This window comes from Aquarana catesbeiana, linkage group LG05 (assembly GCF_042186555.1).
Source record: "Aquarana catesbeiana isolate 2022-GZ linkage group LG05, ASM4218655v1, whole genome shotgun sequence".
Taxonomy (NCBI): Eukaryota; Metazoa; Chordata; class Amphibia; order Anura; family Ranidae; genus Aquarana; species Aquarana catesbeiana.
Window position 1 is genome coordinate 173787779 of NC_133328.1, and position 20709 is coordinate 173808487.

Here is a 20709-nt window from a genome sequence, read left to right on the forward strand (position 1 = left end):
ATTGATTCTCTGTAATCAACTGGAAAAAATGCTGCAAGCTGGTTCTTTCTTTACGGATCCTTACAATGACTAGAGTTAGGAACCTCTCTTTAGAAACATATTGGTCAGTTAAAAGTGTTATATGACATTTTGCTATGTCACTTCACACCAGTAATAACAGTAATAATAATACATATGTTTGAGCAAATATTATAGAATATTTTAAGTTAAAGCTGAATTCTAGGCAGACATAACAGACACCAATTAATGTAACGCTGTATTCATTAATACATAATTATGTGAGTCTATATTTTAAATTCAAGCAGTGTAAGTGCCTGAGTCTGACTTGGCATCAGACTTTTGCAGTGCCTGTAATGTAAAGCTCCAAATGGCAGAAGGAGAAGCAGCACCCGGAGAAAATCGGTTGTGCTGCAGTGCTCCTTGTCTATATCGAATCATGCTGATAGACATGGAGAGCAGAGTGACAAAGATATACCTTTATCAGTCTTCTGTTTCTCCTTTCACCTTTAATTTTGAATTGAATGGTGTGTAAAATGAAAGCGCAGCATTCAGTAAACACTGTAGTGTCTAGCAGAGAGTAAATAGCAATAGCATGGAGAAAGGAGATGAGAAGCCGGCAAATTGTTCTTCTGAATTTAGAAATATTATTATTGTAGGTGGAGTACAGAAAATACAGCAACTTACGCGTTTCAGCTGTTAGCCTTAAAAGAGAAGTACAGCAGAGGGGACAGAGCACGGGTGACTGAGAACTGAGCGATCAGTGGTGTTTGATCGCTCAGTTCTCAGCCTTAGAGACAGCGGGGGACAGATGCAGCATCACATCGATGCTGCATCCACCTAGGTAAGTATGATTTAAAAAAAAAAAATGACATACTTCTCTGTTAATCATAGCCATGTCATGGCTATGATTAAGACTAACAGCCGAAATGTGCAAGATGCTGTATTTTCTGTACTCCACATGGTTGCCGGTGTTCTGCCGAGGAAGGACCGCCCTCTACTGCGCAGGCGCAGCTCTTGCGCAGTAGGAACAAGGGAGCCGCCCATAAGAGCCGAAGCTGAACACCGGAGTCAGCTGTACACGGCGCCTGCGAGCGAAAACTATTTTAATAAAAAAGTTTGTAACAGGCCCCTCGCGGGCTCGCTACGCTCGCCACGCTTCGGGCACGGCCTAGCTGCGCTCGGCATATTATTATTCTAACTCTATGTCCACTTGGATGGTGGGGCTTTAACGTGGACATAGGGTAGAATGTAGTGCGCAGGCGCCGTGTACAGCTGACTCAGGTGTTCAGCTTCAGTTCTTTTCGGCGGCTCCCTTGTTGTTCCTACTGCGCAAGTGCTGCGCCTGTGCAGTAGAGGGGGTGTCCTTATCCGCCGGGGGAACTTTTTAGGCAAGACACCGGCTTCTCATCTCCTTTCTCCATGTTGTGTCCAGGTGCTAGGAAGACACCACAAGTCAGTGCACCATCTGCTCGCCTTCTCAGGGAATCTGTTTAGGCGTTGTCTGTTTCTCCACATGAATAGAAGTAGCCCTTTGTTTTTCAAAGTAGTCCCATCAAAATTTTACTATGGATCTTCAATATTTGCCCCCATGTTTATTTGTCTCTGATGCACTATTTTTTTTTTAATGCATGCAGTTATCAATTTTATACTGGGCAGATTAATGTGACCAACCAATGCTCCTTTACATACAGTATTCCACAGCTTATTCACTGTGAAATTAGGCATGTCTCTCAAATTTCCTGAATACTTTTCTTAGGGCTGCTGGACAAGGCCTGGACACCTAATGCTGCGTACATAAGACCAGACTTTCCGGCAGAAAAGGTCCGACGTTTTTTTCGACGGAGTTCTGACGGAGCTCCGCTGAAATGGACTTGCCTACACACGATCACACCAAAGTCCGATCGTTTAGAACGCGATGACGTACAATGGGACTAGAGAAAGGAAATTCAATAGCCAGTAGCCAATAGCTGCCCTTGTGTCGTTTTTGGTCCGTCGGAACAGCAAACAGACGAGCGGTTTTCCCAATAGGAACTGATTTCGTCGGAAAGATTTAAAACATGTTCTATTTCTAGGTTCGTCAGAATTTTCTAAAGAAAAAGTCAGATGAAGCCCACACACGATCGGAATGTTCGATGGAATGATTCCGTTGGACCTTTTATGCCGGAAAGTCCGGTCGTGTGTACGCGGAATAACAGTATCAAATACAGTTCAAGATCCCTAATATGTCAATGAGTCACGGCAATTGCAGCTGGGCAGATGGAAACTACTCTGTTACGCTACATGGAAGCAGTTGGGTCCAAAGGGATAGTTTAACAAACATTCCTCTAAGAATGATTTAAATCTAATTCAGATTTTTGCTGAAGCTAGCATGAAACAAGACCAATATAATTCTTCAAAGTCAGACAGTGGCTGCCAAATAATTACTTAAGTAAAAATTAATACAAGCACATGTAACATATTCCTATTTGTAACAATTGTATTTAAATCAATTTTGCCTTCCTAGCATCCTCTGAAAACTACTGGGCTTCCAATTGCAAAACACAATGACATATTCCTCCCTTCATTTTTCCTTTCTAAGAAAAATTGATTTGCATGCCTCATCTATAGCTAAATGTTCTTTCTGTAGATTGGGATTATTGGTGTGTGACAGAGGACAGAAAATAATTCTGTATTTAAAGCTTCTGGTAACATATTCCTGAAATGAGAATGCAGCAGTGGCGGCTGGTGCTCAAAATTTTTTTTGGGGGGAGGGCGCAAACTAAGACCCCTTTCACACTGGGGCGGTTTGCAGGCGTTATTGCGCTAAAAATACCGCCTGCAAACCGCCCCTAAACAGCCTCCACTGTTTGTTCAGTGTGAAAGCCCGAGGGCTTTCACACTGAAGCGGTGCGCTGGCAGGACGGTAAAAAAAGTCCTGCGAGCCGCATCTTTTGGGACAGCGCGGCTATACCGCGGTAATACCGCGGCTATAGCCGCGCTGTACGAGCGGGTTTAACCCTATTTTTACCGCTGTTTTACCATCGTTTTTTGCGGCTGTATTCGGCCGCTAGTGGTGCGGTTTTAACCCCCGCTGGCGGCCGAATACAGCCGCAAAAACGACGGTAAAACAGCGCTAAAAATAGCGCTGTTTTACCGCCGACGCCCCCACCGCCACAGTGTGAAAGGGGCCTAACTGAAAAGTTCTGAAAAAAAATCCCATCAAATGCAGCCACTGTGCCATAAAACTCAGCCACTGTGCCATCAAACACAGCCACTGTGCCCTTTAAATGCAGCCATTGTGCCCATCAAATGCTCCCGCTGTGCCCATCAAAAGCTGCCACTGTGCCATCAAATGCTCCCATTGTGCCCATCAAATGCTCCCACTGTGAACATCAAATGCTGTCACTGTGCCCCCCCGCTCGCTGTCTGTCCAGCACTTACCCTGTCTCGGTGGGGAAGTGGGAGACGGCCGTGGGCTGTGCCCTGTCTTCCACGCCCTTGATGTCTTCTCCCGTTCTCTCCTCGCGTCCTCTCCTATAATTGGATGGCTAATAGGCACCCAATCACAGCGCCTGTCCTTTCAGCCAATCAGGTGACGGGTAACAGTCCCGAGCACCTGATTGTCGGAGAGGCGGTTCAGTGTTAGGAAAGAGAATATTCATTCACTTTTCTAACACAGCTGGGTGAACTTCGAGCGCCCAGCAAGGTGCTCCCTGTTTACCTTTTTTTGATGCCTATTAGAGCCTATGGCTCTAATCAGGTGCTTCAAAAACACGCCCCGCCACTGTAATTCAGGTGCATGGCACTCGAAAAGGGGCCGGGCGCCTGAATATCCATATGGCAGCGGCAGCCATGGATAGATTCATGCAATGCATGAATCTATCTATTGGTGATAGAGGGAGTGGCTGGAAAGAGGGGGCGGCGCCCGTGCACCCTTATGGATGCAGCGCCACTGGAATGCAGAAAAATAAATATACTTACAACATGATGATATTGGTACGCTAATAGCCAAGAATATCCAGGCAATATCCACTTTGCTTAGGCAAATAGATTCTCTGTGTGCTGGTTGACTGCCCTCCTCTGTTACATGTGAAATGTTTCCAGGAGCACCAGGTTTCCATGTTCCAGCAGGTACCAGCCTGTTGAGGAAATTCCCAGTAGCTGTGGATCCAGTTGTAGACATAGTTATGGAGTTTTTGGTGGTGACATCAATTGGCACAGTCAAGTCTAATGTGGTAGTTTGTTCTGATACTGTATGAGGCTTGATGACAGTTTCCTTGCTGCTTTCAATATCAGATATGGTGCTTTTAGAATCCATAGAAGTCTGCAGAGATGTTGGTAGTGTAGTCATTGTTGTAATGGCTGGAGAAGTTCCATTGTTCCCTTGTCTAATGGAGAACAAGGAACCATTGCGATTTAACACATCCCATAATTTATAATGTGGAGTTTTAAAAGGCACAGACACTGGTTCAGTATTCTTTGACATTTCACTGGCAAGAGTAGGTGAACTCTCAGAAGAAAGGCTTTGCAAAGTACCAGCACGGAGTAAAGAGTCTTTAAGAAATGCAAGAATAGTGCTAGTATGGTCATTCGTAGTTGTAGTCCTCATTGGAAAGCCTGTAAAAAGCTCAGGTTTGAGGTAAGCTTCTGTAGACCCAAATAATCCATCTGTCATATTTCCAAATGCTTTCTGCACAATTCCTGAATGTGTAACACCCTGAACATTGAAAAATGGTGTGGTTGTAAGCCTGGCATTGTATTTAACAGCTTTGTTGCGAAGTGAGGGCACTGAGTCTGAAGATTTCACAGACTGCCGATTTCCAGATCTTGTAGATTTCCGAACAGGGTTGAAAATAACACCTGGTGTCACCATTTCTGCATTTGTAGTAATTTCCTTCAGAATCTGGTAAGATGGTAACGTTGGATACTGTTCCTTAACTGCAAACACTTTTTTATCCGCTTGTGCCAAAACAAGTAGAACACCTAAAAAAGAAAACATTTGAAAATTAAAATTAAACTTGTTTGGGGGATGTAAAATAAACATTAGATAATCTTTATTTAGCCTGAAGCCTTATAAGGTTTGCCAGTACTTCTCAGCTTGGCAGATGTGGTTAGGACATGTCATTTCTAAGCAACTGGAGGTCTACAAATTGTCATTTCTTGTATATAGCTGAAGTCTAGATGAACAACCAAATACATAGTTGAAGTGCATATACGTGGATTGTTTATCTGCCAAAGAATTACTGTTCAACCACTTTAGTGAATCTAGCACACCTGTGGTTGATGATCTGATTTTTCTCCATTGCAGTTGGCAACACAGTGTGGTTATCAGCTTCCAATCAGTTTGTGATTGGACAATGAGGCCGTTCTTACACTGGTACGACATGACACGACAGTGGATCCGACTTTGCCGTGCGACTTGAAGTCCGACATCCGCCGGACTTCAATGAACTGGGATCTGACTTTGATCCCGACAATGTAGGCACTTTGTGTCTGGTATGAATTTTTAGGGGAAACTCCATACCAAATTTAAAAAAAAACAGCATGGGTTCCCCCTCCAAGAGCATACCAGGCCCTTTGGTCTGGTATGGATTTTAGGGGGAATCCCCACACCGAAAAAACGGCGTGGGGTCCCCCCCAAAATCCATACCAGACTCTTATACCAGACTCATACCGGCAGGTCAGGAAAGGGGGTGGGGACGAGCGAGCGCCCCCCCTCCTGAACCGTACCAGGCCGCATGCCCTCAACATGGAGGGGTGGGTGATTTGGGGCAGGGGGGCCTTGCGCCCCCCACACCAAAGCGCCTTGTCCCCATGTTGATAAGGACAAGGGCCTCTTCCCGACAACCCTTGCCATTGGTTGTCGGGGTCTGTGGGTGGGGGGCTTATTGGAATCTGGAAGTCCCCTTTAACAAGTTCCCAGATCCCGGCCCACCACCCGTTGTGAATGAGTATCAGGTACATTGTACCCCTACACATTCACCTAAAAAAAAGTGTCAAAAATAAAACACAGTACATAGGTTTTTAAAGTAATTTATTAAGGCAGCTCCGGCGTCGCCCCTGATTTCTTCTCCCCTCTCCGGCTCTTCTGCCTCCTTCGCTGATGTCTTCTGCCTCTGCCGGTTCTTCTCCCATCTCTGGGTGATGTCACCCGGAGGCCACATCACTTATGACATCACCGCCCCATCATGCCATAGATGGTGACGTCATAAGGGGGGATGACGTCACCCGGTGACCCCCGCCCCATGCCAATATATGTAGTGACACACCGCGCACCCAGCATTAGAGTGGGAGAGAGCATTGAGTCAACATCGGAAGAAGAACAGAGGGAGAAGACAGCGGAGAAGACCCGGCAAAAGAGCGTGAAGACAGTGAAGACCCGACAGAGGCAGAAGATGGCGGACAGAGAAGAACTGGAGAGGGCTAGAAGACATCAGCGAAGAAGGGAAAAGAACTGGCAGAGGCAGAAGACATCAGCAGAAGCGGCAAAAGAGCCAGAGAGGGGAGAAGAAATCAGAAGCGATGCCGGAGCTGCCTTAATAAATTACTTTAAAAACCCGTGTACTGTGTTTTATTTTTGACACTTTTTTTTAGGTGAATGGGTAGGGGTACAATATACCCGATATTCGTTCACATAGGGTGGGGGGCCGGGATCTGGGAGCCCCCTTGGTAAAGGGGGCTTCCAGATTTTGATAAGCCCCCCGCCCGTAGACCCCGACAGCCAACAGCCAGGGATGTCGGGCAGAGGCCCTTGTCCTCATCAACATGGGGACAAGGTGCTTTGGGGTTGGGAGGGCGCAAGTCCCCCCCCCTCGCCCCAAAACACCCACCCCCCATGTTGAGGGCATGTGGCCTGCTACGGTTCAGGAGGGGGGGCGCTTGCTCATCCCCACCCCCTTTCCTGACCTGCAGGGCTGCGTGCTCAGATAAGGATCTGGTATGGATTTTGGGGGGACTTTTGGGGGTTCCCTTAAAATCCATACCAGACTGAAGGGCCTGAAATGCTGTTGGAAGGGGAACCATGCCGTTTTCTAATTTTTTTATTTTGTTGTGGGGTTCCCCCTTCAAGATCATCAGAGCACAAGTCGCATGCCAAAGTTGGATCAATTAAGACCGTGATCCGACTTTGATCCGACTTCAGTGATATTAATGGGCTCAAGTAGGATCAACGTCGGACCAAAGTAGTGCAGGGAGCATTTTCAAAGTCGGACCGACTTGTGTCGGACCAGTTAAGATGGCTCTCATAGGGAAACATTGATTTTCACACATCATGCGACATGAGCTCCCAATGTCGGAGCGTTTGTCATACAAGTGTGAACCCGGCCTGAAGGAGAATCACTACAATGTTCAAATTGAGACAGACAACACCATGATTTAGAGTGCTGATCATTCCTCTCTCAGAGACCTTCTGTGCGTAGGAATACAGGAGGCTGATATCAGGAGATTCAGGCAATTATGCTAACGCATTAATGAATAGATAACTGGGTTAAATTATGTTTTAATATGTGCCTGGAGTTCAGCTTTAAAAGGACACTACCCAATTAGAATATTGACGATCACTGGAATCAAATTGCTGCAAGAAGCTTTCCAGAGACTTACATTTCTTTTACTTTAATTACATTATGTTTATTTATATATATTCTTTGTTTACCTGTTTTGCCTTCCAGATGTTCATTTAAAAGTGCACCCTACCCCACCTAAAATGTATCTAAAACCAAGAACAAAAATATAATATAGTGCAGCTTACCAGTCCTTAGATGTAGAATGTGCATTTGTTTACTTTTTGCAGTCCTTTTTTCCTTTATTTCTACCTGGTGATCCTGCCAGTAACATCTCTTCTGTCCTAGGATAACAAAACTCGTTCACAGTATTGTTTCTATAGAATAGCAGCCTTTAGAACAAGACTGCAGAACACTCTTCTCATCTCCATAATGTAGGGGCAGGTGTTCTGTAGTCTGCACAGAGACCTATGAACAGTGCTAATAGTCAGCAGAAGAAGAGCTCACATGATTTCTGGTAGGATCAGCAGGTATTTTTTGCAGTTATGAAACAAATATAGTGGATCTTTTTCACTAGTGTATTTAACAGACAATTAAGGATAACAAAAAAAAAACATTTTTGTTAAGGTTTACACACACCTTAAATTGTGGTGGGGCAAATGTTGCTTTTGAAATACACACAGGGCCGAAAAACATCTTTTACAAATAAAATCGTGGCAGTCTTAGGTGACCACCTTTTGCTCAGCACAGACACATCAGTCTGAATCTCATCATTTATTACTGGTAATTATTCAGCCCCACCATTGTCACCTTATAGATCAGGAATAAGCATATTCCTGATATGTGCCTGCTGTACCATGTACATGTATGAGAAAGTATCCTGTTCTCTTTGTATTGCTTTCTTTGTCTGAATAATAAAAACTGACCACACTAAGCAAGAGAACACACCATGGTCAGTTCTCTAGCTGGCAACTCAACCTGCTCTCCTCCAATAATCAGACTTGTCCTGACATGCCCCCCCCCCGCGCAGCCTTTCACTGTTAAGCTCAGTGTGCTGCCGTTTCTCCTCCCCAAGCTCTTATGCAGCTGAGAACAGGGTAAATGTGATCACTTATAAGAAAGGGGAGAAAAGGTATTTATAATGTTTTTTTATATCCATACACAGATGTTTTGCCTTTCATTTCTATTTTAAACTGAATGGGTTGTTTTTCAAGGTGATCCTTTACAATCACTTTACGTTTGCTTGCTAATGTTGTTAGATCTGGCTGCTCTTGTGGCAAATGCCAGGCTTGTCAAACTGTCAGGGCCTGCCAGTGTCTGCTTACATCTGTATTCACTTCCCTAATAGCAGCTTAGGCTCCATTAACACCTATGCAGGTGCGATGGTGCCCACATGTTTTTTTTTTTGCACCTTTAGGGCAGCCCATTTTTTTCAATGGGCTGCCCTTTGTGCAATAATCACACAAAAGAAGTATGGGCACCTTTTTATTAAAGAAAATACATTACACGACAAAGCATGGTAATAAGTTACCAGGTGTTCTGGTGCAGTTTAGCACACAAGCGTTGGCTGGTGCAATTGGGATGCCATTAAGAATGAATGGCAGGGCAGCGTACTTGCCAGAACATTGCGTGTCTTTATGTGCTGCGGGTAATCATGTGATATTGCATTTGCTCCTGTGCCGCATAAGTGTGAACAAAGCCTAAAGGTGGATTTTTATTTGCACATTGTTGAAGGTTTTCCTCTCTTTACCTTGTCCATATTAAAGTGATAGTGAACGATCACCTTGTAAAACGGCCCATTCAGTTTAAAATTGAAATTAAATGCAAAACATTTCTGTACAGATATAAAAAAAAAAACACATTGTAAACACACAAGTGATCACATTCCCTCTGTTCTCAGCTGAATAAGAGCTGGGGGGAGGAGAAGCAGCAGCACACTGAGCTTCCCAGTGAATGACTGTGCAGAAGGGGCATGCAGGACGAGCAGGCTGAGTTCCCAGCACAGCTGGATAACTGTCCACAGTGTGATCTCATGCGTGGTCAGTTTTTAATAGGAAAGCAGAGAGACTGGAAGGAACACCAGGGATTTTACATAAAGGAAACAATACAAAGAGAACAGGATACTCTTTCATACAAGTACTGTACATGGTACAGCAGGCTAGGGTTGCCACCTGTTCGGGATTCACCCGGACAGTTCGGGTTTGGAGTCATGCATCCAGGTTTCAGACTGTCGGACACATTATTCAGACCGGACTAAGTCTCCCCACTCCCCCCTTCTTTCTCCTGCCTCTAAGTTAGTACGCTAAGGTAAATCAGGGTTCTCAGAGCACTCATTACATCAGAGCTCCCCTTTACACCAGAGGGCACAGTGCTCCCCTTTACATCAGAGTCCTCTTCGTACACCAGAGCTTCCTTTTGTTAGAGTCCCCAGAGTTCTCCCTTATATCAGAGTCTGCAGAGTCCCTCCTTACAGCGAAAAGGAACTCTGTGAGTTCAGATGTGAAAGGGGAGCTCTGCAGATTCAGATGTAAAAGGGGAACTCTGTGGACTCTGATGTAAAGGGGGACTCTTGTGATCTTGTGATTAGCATTGTTTATCTATGCATACTATGAAAAAAAATTGCTGTGCCACGCCAAAGTGTTCGGGTTTGACTTGAAGAAAAGGTGGCAACCCTACAGCAGGCACATATCAGGAATATGAAGTGTTGGGGTAACAAACGCTTTAAGTGCAAATTCAGTATTTAAAGCCCATTTGAAATCACAAACATAAATATGCAGTCAGATCTAGTAGTTCCAGTTTCCTTTTAGCTCTGCAGGGAGTTTAAATTTGGCTGTGTGTTTGATAGATACCACAGGACTCTTGGAACTCAAAAAATGTAACAGACTTGGTCAGACACACCTCCTCCCCTTCTCTGCAATATGTCTGTCTGAGGACACTCGTTATGTGATGAGGGGCATGGCTGTTACTCAGCTCTGCCAGTAGAGAGCACTGAGAAATAAAGGTATTTTAAGGTATTTGATAGCAAGAATCCATTAAAAATTGAGACAGTTTAGACTTTATGACTATAAAGAAATAAAGAGACTTTGGTCTGAGTTTTTATGCTTAACCCGGTTTCACACTGCCCCCGACTTCAAAGTCGCGCAACTTTGAAGTTGGACCCCAGTGCGTCTTCAGCACGACTTGCATGCGACTTCTTTAACAGAAGTCAATGCAAGTCATACCAAAGTCGGACCAAAAGTAACGCAGGAACCTTTTTCTAAGTCGGAGCGACTCAAGTCACACCGATTAGAACAGTTCCATTGCACAGAATGGGGTCCAACTGAGGTCTGACTTCTGATGTGTTAAGTGCTCCAAAGTCGGAGCGATTGTTGCATCATCATCATGTGAACCAGGCCTAGGAGGGATTTGTGACAATCTAGTTATAGTTTTTTTTTTAAAAGGCATTTATTTATAGTTTTCCATTTTGAAACATATAAAGCAAACAAATGCCATCTGAACACAGCAATGGCAGTAGTGTCAGCTATGCAGAGCCCATCAATAGGCACACACTTTAATTACTAGTTATTATGCTATGGACAAGCAGCAAATTGGAGCCACATGTGGCCAATAATTCATTAGTTTGAGAACACTGATGTACAAGACCTCAAATCTAAAGCCAAGTTCTGTGATGTATACATGGTAATCCAAACACTGGCACTTTGTAGATGACAAACTGCAAATATCTGTACTTGAGCATTTAAAGTGTAACTAATGGAAAAACATTTGTTTTTAGTTTTGGATAGAGGGGAGGTGGATTAGAACACCTGTTAGGGTTTTATCACTGTCTGTGCCCCCGTTAGGGAGTTTCCCCCTCTATATTTGTCCTGTTTACCGTTATCATTGAAAGTGAAAGTAAAGAAAATCCCAAACTTTGGGTTGTCCCGAGAATGGTAATAGAAAGGAAATCTTCCAATAGGGACCCTAGTTATGGTGACCTGCGGGTCCCCAAGAGATTCCCTTCATTTGCAGGGATTTCTTCTCACTTCCTGTTTTGGCTATGGGACAGGAAGTAAATGGAAATCTTCCCAAAGGGGAAAAATTACATTAATTAACCTTACAGGGGTTGTAACCCTCAATTACTCTATCCAAAAAACGGAAAATTTTATACTCACCTTTCCGTAATTTTCCTTTCCTGTCGCATCTTCATGGCAGCATACACGTTGGGTTGTGACTCCGCCCCCTCAACCTGATAGGACCACATAGCTATAAATTAGTGAGTAGACACCCGTCCCAGTATTCTCTGTATATATATATACATATGTCACCTCAGAAGGGTGGGTGATTGTATGCTGCCATGAAGATGCGACAGGAAAGGAAAATTACGGAAAGGTGAGTATACAATTTTCCGATTTCCTGTCGCATCATGGCAGCATACACGTTGGGGAGTAACTCGCCAAACTGGGTGGGAATGCAAAGTAAATTTATTGACAAGAAACAGAAGAATTGGCCTGTATAACGGCCCTCCCGAAATCAACTGCTGCTAAGCGTGCAGCGTCTACTTTATAATGGGATATGAAGGTGTTTCTAGAAGACCAAGTGGCCGCTCTACAAATGGTTTCCGCTGAGACTTTACAGTAAGCTGCCCATGAAGTAGCCATTGCCCTGGTGGAATGCGCTCTTAAGTCTTCTGGAATCTGTAAGGTGCTTAAGGAGTAGGCTTTCTTGATAGTTTTCATGAGCCATGAGGCGATGGTACGGGCAGAAGCCGCCTGGCCCTTCCTGAATCCATGTGGGATGACTAGAAGTTTCTCGTATTTCCTGAATGGCTTGGTTATAGAGAGGTATTGCAGAATGTTGCCCTTGACATCCAGAGGATGGGGAACGCCTTGATCCGTGAGTAAAGCCGGGAGGTCAATCTCCTGGTTAAAGTGAAATGAAGAGGAGACTTTTGGAATAAATCTATCTGAAGGCTGCAGGGTTAGTCTGTCTGGGTAAACCATCAGATATGGTTCCCTGACTCGCAAGGCTTGCATTTCTGAGACCCTCTTCGCCGATGTGATGGCAATTAGAAATGATACTTTTAGTGTCAGGTCCCAAAGGGAGATGTCTTCAAGTGGAAAGAATGTCTCTCCGGATAAGGCCTCTAGGACGGTTGATAGATCCCATGTCGGGAATGAAGGCTTTCTAGGGGAACTTAGCTTCAGACAGGCTCTTTGAATTTGAACCACCAGAGGATTAAGTGCCCATTTAACTCCTGTCAAAGCGGAGATGGCAGAAATTTGGACCTTTAGGGTGCTGGACCTAAGGCCTTTGTCCAGACCTGACTGGAGGAACTCGAGCACTTGTACTGCTGATGGGGAAGAAGGGTCCCAACCTTGTTCCTGGACAAAGGAAGAGAACTTTCCCCAGATTCTTCCGTAGTTGTTATTTGTGGAGAATTTTCTAGCCTGGAGCAGGGTATCGACTACCTTATGAGAATCTAGACCTTTCAATCTCCAGGTGTAATTTCTCCAGATTCGGATGGAGTAGCTGGCCTTGGGTTAGTAGATCCGTTGTCACCGGGAGTGGAAGTGGATCCGCTGTGCTCAGCTGCAGGAGGGTGGTGAAGCAAGGCCTCCGTGGCCAGAATGGAATCACGGCCAGTACTAGAGCCGTTGAATGTTTGAGCCTCAGAAGGAACTTGGCTATAAGCGGAGTTGGTGGGAAAATGTAGCCTAGGCGAAAGTTCCAGGAGTGCTGGAGATGCTTCTGGTACCCCCCTGCCTGTTGATGTAGGCTACAGCCACTCGGTTGTCCATTTGAATGAGAACTTGTTTTCCTCTCAGAAGTGAGCTGAATGCCAAGAGGGCTTGGAAGGCTGCCTTCATCTCTAGAACGTTTTAGACCACATCCTTGGTTTTGAAGTGCCAGCGGCCCTGAGCCGCATAGTGTAGGTAATGTGCCCCCCATCCCTCCAGACTGGCATCCGAAGTTACCACCTCCTGGTGGGGGATGACTATCTGCTTGCATCTCCTGAGGTTGTAGGGGTGTGTCCATCACTGTAGAGATAGACTGGCTTCCTCCGAGATGTGAATCAATTGGGACATGGACCAGCCGTCCCACTGGCGCAAGAAGGAGGCTTCCAGGGGTCTGGTGTTCCATTGTGCCCATCTGACCATTGGAATGGTTGCTGATAGGGAACCCAGGAGGCTGAGGTATGCTCTGGCTAGTAGGCATGGTGCCGGAATAGCATCCTTTACCTTCTGAATTAGTAGGGACAACTTTTCCCCTGGCAGTTCCACTGTATTTGCCCGGGTGTCTAGTTCGGCCCCCAGGAAGACCATCCTTTGGGTAGGTTGGATGTTGCTCTTTTGCCAGTTTATTATCCATCCCAGATTCATTAGGGTGGAAACTAGGATCTCGCGATGCTGCACGAGTGATTCCTGGCTGCTTGAGAGGAGGAGGATGTCGTCCAGGTAATGGTGGACCCTCAGACCTTTCTCCCTCAAATGAGCTATTGCTGGTATAAAACCTTCGTGAATGTTCTGGGGGCTGTTGAGAAGTGCCCCTGACCCACCGAGAATCGCAGGAATTTCTGGAATGCCACGTGGATTGGAATGTGCAGGTAGGCGTCCTGGAGATCTATGGAGAGCATCCAGTCTCCCAGATTTATGGCCTGGAGGATAGACTGCAAGCTTTCCATCCTGAATGACTCCACACTGATGGACTTGTTGAGGTTCTTTAGGTCTAGAACCGGTCGAAAGTCCCCTGACTTCTTCTTGACGAGGAATAGTGGAGAATAGAATCCCCTGCCTCGTTGTGCTGGCGGGACCTCTACTATTGCCGTTTTTGGAGAAGATCCTGAATGTAGTTCAGTAGAGACAACCTTTTTTTCCCGAGATAGAGGAATACGGGTTGGACAGAATTGATCCCTTGGGGGTCGGCTTTGAAGGACCACCTGTGGCCGAAACTGATGGTGGCCAGAGTCCAGGTATCCCTTATGGTCTCCGCCCAGACCAGCTTGAAACTGGAGAGTCTTGCTCCCACTACCGCTGGCCGGACGGGCGCACCTTCAAAAAGGTTTCTGGTCGCTGGAAGCAGGAGTCTTAGGCTTCTGGGATTTCATAAAGGAGGATTGAGGGTTCTTCCAGCTCCTTCGGTACTCCTTCCCTGGACTGTATGCTTTCGCGTCCCTATACCTCTCTGGGAGGTTTCGCTTAAAGGGAGGAGGTCTCTGCTGCTTGGGCCTCCTGTCCGAGGGGATGAGCCCAGACTTGTCACCAGTTACCTTGGAGATGGCTGTGTCCAGTTTTGTTCCGAAGAGATTTTCTCCGTCGAACGGGATACGGCACCAATTAGACTTGGAGGCCGGGTCCGCCGTCCAGGGTTTCAGCCATAGTGCTCTTCTGGCCGTTACTGAGACCAGCATAGATTTTGACGCAGATCTGATGGTATCGACCGAAGCCTCTGCCACGAAGTCACCTGCCAAGCTTAGCTCTTGCAACGCTTTCACTATTTTTTCTTGGTCTGCACCCTCCAATACAAGCTTCTCTGTGCTTGTAGACCAACTCGAGATGGCTCTTCCTACTGCTGCGAGTGCTATCGCAGGCCTGCAGGCGCCTCCTGTCGTCAGGTAAGCCCGCTTGAGATCCGTGTCGATCTTCCTGTCGAGCACGTCCCTGAAAGTTACTGCGTCTTCCAACGGGAGGCTAAGATGCCTGGCTAGGCGCATCAAGGATGCGTCTACTACCGGAGGAGACACCAGAGGGTTCACTTTAGGCTCCTTGAGTGGGTATAGTTTTTGAAGTCTGTTATTCATACTAGACTTTTTCTCTGGCCTTTGCAATTCTTCTTTAATTAGGTCCTCCAGTTCGTCTATGAACGGGAAAGCTTCTGGATCCTTTTTAAGATGAGGAAAATACTTCCTTTGCTTCGGTTGAGCTTCCTGGGGTTCCTCCCATCCTATCGCCTCTTTAACCGATTTGACAAACGGTTCTATCAGAGAGAAATCGAATCCGGCCAATACCTCCAGACCCTCATTATCAGACAGAGAGTCTTGCTCCCTTGACGTGCTGGCCCGGGCTGGAGAGGTAGTGGTGGAGAAATGCACGTCTGGTATCGAGGCCTGAGGGGCTAAGACCCCAGCGGAATCTCCGGTCTCCGAGGCTCTTTCTCTTGTGGCCTCCTCCAGGCATTTTTGGCAGGCCAATTTATCCGGGAGAGCCGCCGCGCCTCAAATCCAGCATGCGTTCCCGGCAGGACGGGAATGGCGTGCGGGGGAACGAGGTCTGTTTGAGGACGGCCTTCTATGGCGGGATTGACCATGTCTAGAATGCGACCTAGAGCGGCTTCTTCTGCGGCTTCCTCTCGATCGGCTTCTCCTATGGTAGGAACGGCTCCGTCTGTGTCTGGAGCGACTTCTCCTGTGCGAGGACCCTCTTTGTCTTGAAGCAGACATTCTTGAGGACCTGGTGGGGCTGACCAATTTAGGCAGCATTAGTAGTGCTCTCTTTTTCGATCTTCACTACTTACCCTCGTCTTCTCCCCCCCTTACCTATTAGGCTGGCGGTGATCTACTGGGGCAGCGGTCTCCATGGTGAGGGAGTGGACTGGAAACCTGCAGGTAAAACAAGAAGAGATATGCAGAGGGAGCAGGATGCCTAGGCTAATAGCTGAATAAGGGGCAGCCACATACCTTTGTAGAGCGTCCTTACAGGGAAAAAACTAACTGTCACAGTGCAGTCATCCAGCAGCAGCAAACACAGCTGATGCTGGGCTTTTAAAATCGCCGCCATCGGCGTCGGATGCTCGCACATGCGCAGTAGAGCCGCGGGACACTCTGCGCCATCTTGGAAGCTGGAAAAGGCACAGGAGCACCCCGAACGACGCACCGCGTATGCGCGAGAGCGCCAAGGACGCTCGGCACCCACGGAGGGCAGGATGGAGGACAACAGAGCCCAGCAAACAGGCAGGAACAACTGGTAGGATGGGGAAAAGAAGGGGAAGGGGGGGGAGGGGGAGACCGCTGCACACAACTAAGCCTGTTTAAGGCTTATTTCATGAGGCCGAACCGAAGATTTCCTGGCCATTCCTCCGGCAAGCCTGTTTAAGGCTTTGTATGGGCTGCTGCACATGAAGCCTGTTTAAGGCTTATATTGTGGATAGACAGCAGAGTGAGAAGAGAGAGTGCCCCTGAGACCACCAGAGTGGGGCTCCTTCCATTTAGCTAATTTAGAGGCTGTACAAGAAGGACTTCCACCCAGGAGAGGCTAGAACCTGGCTGGGGCGAAGCGGTAAGGGGATGCTGATCCGTTGCGGTCCTGACAGGTGAGGAAAAATAAGAGAATACTGGGACGGGTGTCTACTCACTAATTTATAGCTATGTGGTCCTATCAGGTTGTGGGGGCGGAGTCACAACCCAACGTGTATGCTGCCATTATGCGACAGGAATAAAAAGTTTTGCCTAGTTCTAGTTTAAGAGATATATCATTCTATTTTTCCTTCTAACATACCCCTTTCAAAGTACCGGGCAGTTTTTGCATACCTACTTCAATTTCAGAACAATTCTGTTATCACAGGTATTTCTACAAGATATAATGAATTAATAAATATATTACTGCAAAAGTTTATAACAAGGGCTAAGCATGATAACATAAGTAATCTTACTTTAATGTACAACAACACTTCCAGCCAGAGACTCATGCATACCACAATCAGGGAGCAGAGGATTACCTCTTATTCACTACTTATAGGGGTGTAAATGCTATTTTATATTTTATCCCAGCAATAACTCCACTCCTGTACCTAACAAACTCATAAATGTACTCGCTGGTCCTTGACGCTTACATAACATGACAAGACGCAGTGTTAATACCAGTGGCGGCTGGTGCTCAATATTTGGGGGGGGGGGGCGGCAAACAAACCTGCCCCCCTCATTCCCACCAGTTGCCACCCCCCCCGCGGGAGATGGATGGGAATCAGTGGTGGTGCAGGCTCCTGGAAGCTGCCCCTGGCCCCCTCGGCCGCACTAGCCCCCCCCCTCACACGGACAGGTCGGTCGCCATCCATGTTCTTACCTTAGGAGGTGGTGCTGGTGATCCTGGGTAGGGCTCCTGGAAGCTGCCCCGCCACCTGCTGCAGCTTCCCATGACACTGGGCCATTGATCTCCTCCTGGCCAAATAGGAAGTGGGTCCTGAGACCCGATTGGCTGGGAGTCCTAATAATTATTCGCTATTGTCACACAACTGGGTGGGCTCAGGGCGCAGTGCTCTGCGCCCCAAGTCCACCCTTTTTTGTAGCCAATTAGAGCCTCAGGCTCTAACCACGTGCTTCAAAAAAAAAGAAAAAATTGGTTAATATCTCATCTTCAAAAGGTGAACCATATCTGGAGACAGTACATAAAAAAAGCATAACATATGAGCTGGGGTCCTCTTGGGGGAAGGGGATTGGGGTGCAGGAGGCTGAACCTGAAATTGTGCTTTAAAGATGATCTTTAAATATTTTATACAGTAATACCTCGGATTGCGAGTAATGCGGTTTACGAGCGTTTCGCAATACGAGCTATTTTTTTAAAAATGCTGACTCGATTTGCGAGTGTTGTCTGGCAAGACGAGAAGGATTCAAGCCTCTGGGGTGTGCAGTACCACATGTGACCAGAGGTAGCGGGGACACTTGGAGACCACTCTGAGACGCTCAGAGAACCTCAGAGACACTCGGTTCCCGAGTGTCTCCGAATGCCTCCGAGTGTCTCTGGTGCCCATGCACCTCTGGCCACATGCGGTACTGCATACACCAGCAGTGGCACTGGAAAGCATTATCTGAGTTTCCATTGATTCCTATGGGGAAACTCGCTTTGATATACGAGTGCTTTGGATTACAAGCATGCTTCCGGAATGAATTATGCTCATAATCCAAGGTACTACTGTCATTTATAATAAAACAGAAAAAGGGCACTGTCTCTTTAAATAACAATTAACTCATAAAGTGAACTACTACACATACACATGTGATGTCACACTTTTTCGTAACAAAAGAGTTCCTCAAAATAATGCAAATTAGCCAAAAATAAAATGAATATATCAATAAATAAATAAAAAATACAATTCATCAGTGGCTATAAATTGGTGCTCCAATACGAAAAGTGCTCCAGTGCTCGAGGTGCTTGTAAAACAAAAAGGCATCTTACCAGACTGCGATGATCTCAAACTATAGAGATTAATGGTGCTTAATCTGTTTTGCTTAGAGGAGCCAATGTTCTCACCCTTGGATCTCCACACAGTGACCCCATCAACCGGAATTAGCAGCGTAGTCCCCGGCATGAAAATGAAAACCTCAGCCTGCACTCCATCAACAAGCTCCAACACAAGTGTGCATCAAATACAAAAAGGGAGAAATCTCATAGCGCAATACTATTAAAATACTCAGTAAATTAAATATTGCACTTACAAAAACTCAGAAATAACAGGCGTTTTACAAAAACTTCTGCAGCTCGGCCGCTGTGTCATCCAGGCTAATGCCGCATACACAAGATCGGACTTTCCAACAACAAAACCATGGATTTTTGTTCGAAGGTTGTTGGCTCCAACTTGTCTTGCATACACTTGGTCACACAAATGCTGGCCAACAATCAAGAACGTGGGAACGTACAAGACGTACGACGAGCCGATAAAAAGGAAGTTCAATAGTCATGTGATATCTCCATTACGAACTCTAGTTTTACAAGACCGAGCGCTTCCGGATTGTACTTGATTCCAAGCATGCGTGAACTTTTGTGCGACAGACTTGTGTACACACGATCGGAAATTCCGACAACAAGGTTTTGTTGGCGGAAAATTTGAGAACCTGCTAGCAAACATTTGTTGGTGGAAAGTCAGACAACAAATGTTCGATGGAGCATACACGCGGTCGAACTTTCAGCCAACAAGCTCATATCCAACATTTCCCGTTGGAAAATCCGACCGTGTGTAAGCGGCATAAGGCTCACTGATCGACACATCTCATATATTATATTCATGATGTCTCTTTTCCCATTGGGGAAATTCCTCCTCAAACTTTGTCCTGGTGACAACGGGGTCAGCAGGACAGGAGATGATTGAAAATGTCTCCATTGGGGACAACAACAATGATGGAAATAAGTTTTCTAGTTTAGTGGGAAAAGGCTTCAGCCTCTGAAGAAGTTTATTGTCATCTATGGTTTTCTGTCCCAGTAACCCCTGCTTGCTTATTTTTGAACCTGATGTCAAAGGGGTGTCACTGGGACACAAGGTAAATGGAATTCTCCCTAGAGGAGTCATGTATATCAATAAAAGGTTGTAACCTTTCCCACTTTATCCAAAAAAAATTAAAAATTAAAAAACTGTCTGATTCGGCTTTATTACTGCACTAGGCTGTTGAAGTTGGGACCCTGAATAATATAATATGACATGGCACAAAACCGGGGAAATGTGGCAGGAGCTCTGCCCACAGAACACAAAGTAAAGTGGGCAGCATGGTTGCTAAATTGATAGCACTTTTTTCTTGCAGGTCAGTTTGTAATCTCCCAGTTGCACTGTCACCACGGAGTAACTTATCTCTAGGTGCTCTGATTTCCTCTCAAATACGTAAAGCCAAATTAAATGGTGTCTGACCAAACCGGCCATTATGAGTGCATTTGATCACAGGAGGGATGGTAAATAGTAAACACCTTTAAGGGCAGGTACTGATCAGGCTGCAAAACCATTTGTAATATGATTGGAGCTATATAAATCCAATGAATGATAATAGTTACCCGTGCCAGACTTGCACACACGTGGTAGAAAACAAATATGCATAAATTTGTCATGACCCCTAAAAAATGTTAAACTCTCTTCCATAAGTGTAACCTAATAAAAGCACTGGCTATTGCCTAAAGCAAGCTCATGAAATGGGTTTTGTTTTTAAATATTTTCCCCTTAGTTCACAATCACTTACTGAATACATCTGTCAAGCTGCAGTGATTTTTTTAAAAAAAAGCATTACAGAAATATTTTATTATTGAATAGATACAACTGAGAGTAGCTGACTTCCTACAGGGACTAACAATTGTTCAACCGAGCTCATATAAAATTTCTGCTATCAATTCCATTTTTTAATATGTTACCATGGTAACTATGAAAAAAGATATAGCTTTCCTGTAATAGTAACAATTTTACTATAGTTATAGCAGTCCTTTATTTTCGATGATAAACAGGAAAGAAAAGAATCAAAGGGAAAAAAAAAATCAATTTACCTGGCTTGACCCGAATCAGAATGATT

At 45.7% G+C, this 20709-nt stretch overlaps 1 protein-coding gene across 1 annotated transcript in view; it reads right to left on the bottom strand.

Annotated features, from left to right (window-relative positions):
• Positions 1-20709, bottom strand: part of TMEM108 (transmembrane protein 108) — a 313069-nt gene that overhangs the window by 38175 nt on the left and 254185 nt on the right. Inside the window, exon 4 of the mRNA XM_073630355.1 lies at positions 3961-4962. Within this exon, the coding sequence (XP_073486456.1) occupies positions 3961-4962 (1002 nt within the window). The remainder of the gene's footprint in view (positions 1-3960; positions 4963-20709) is intronic.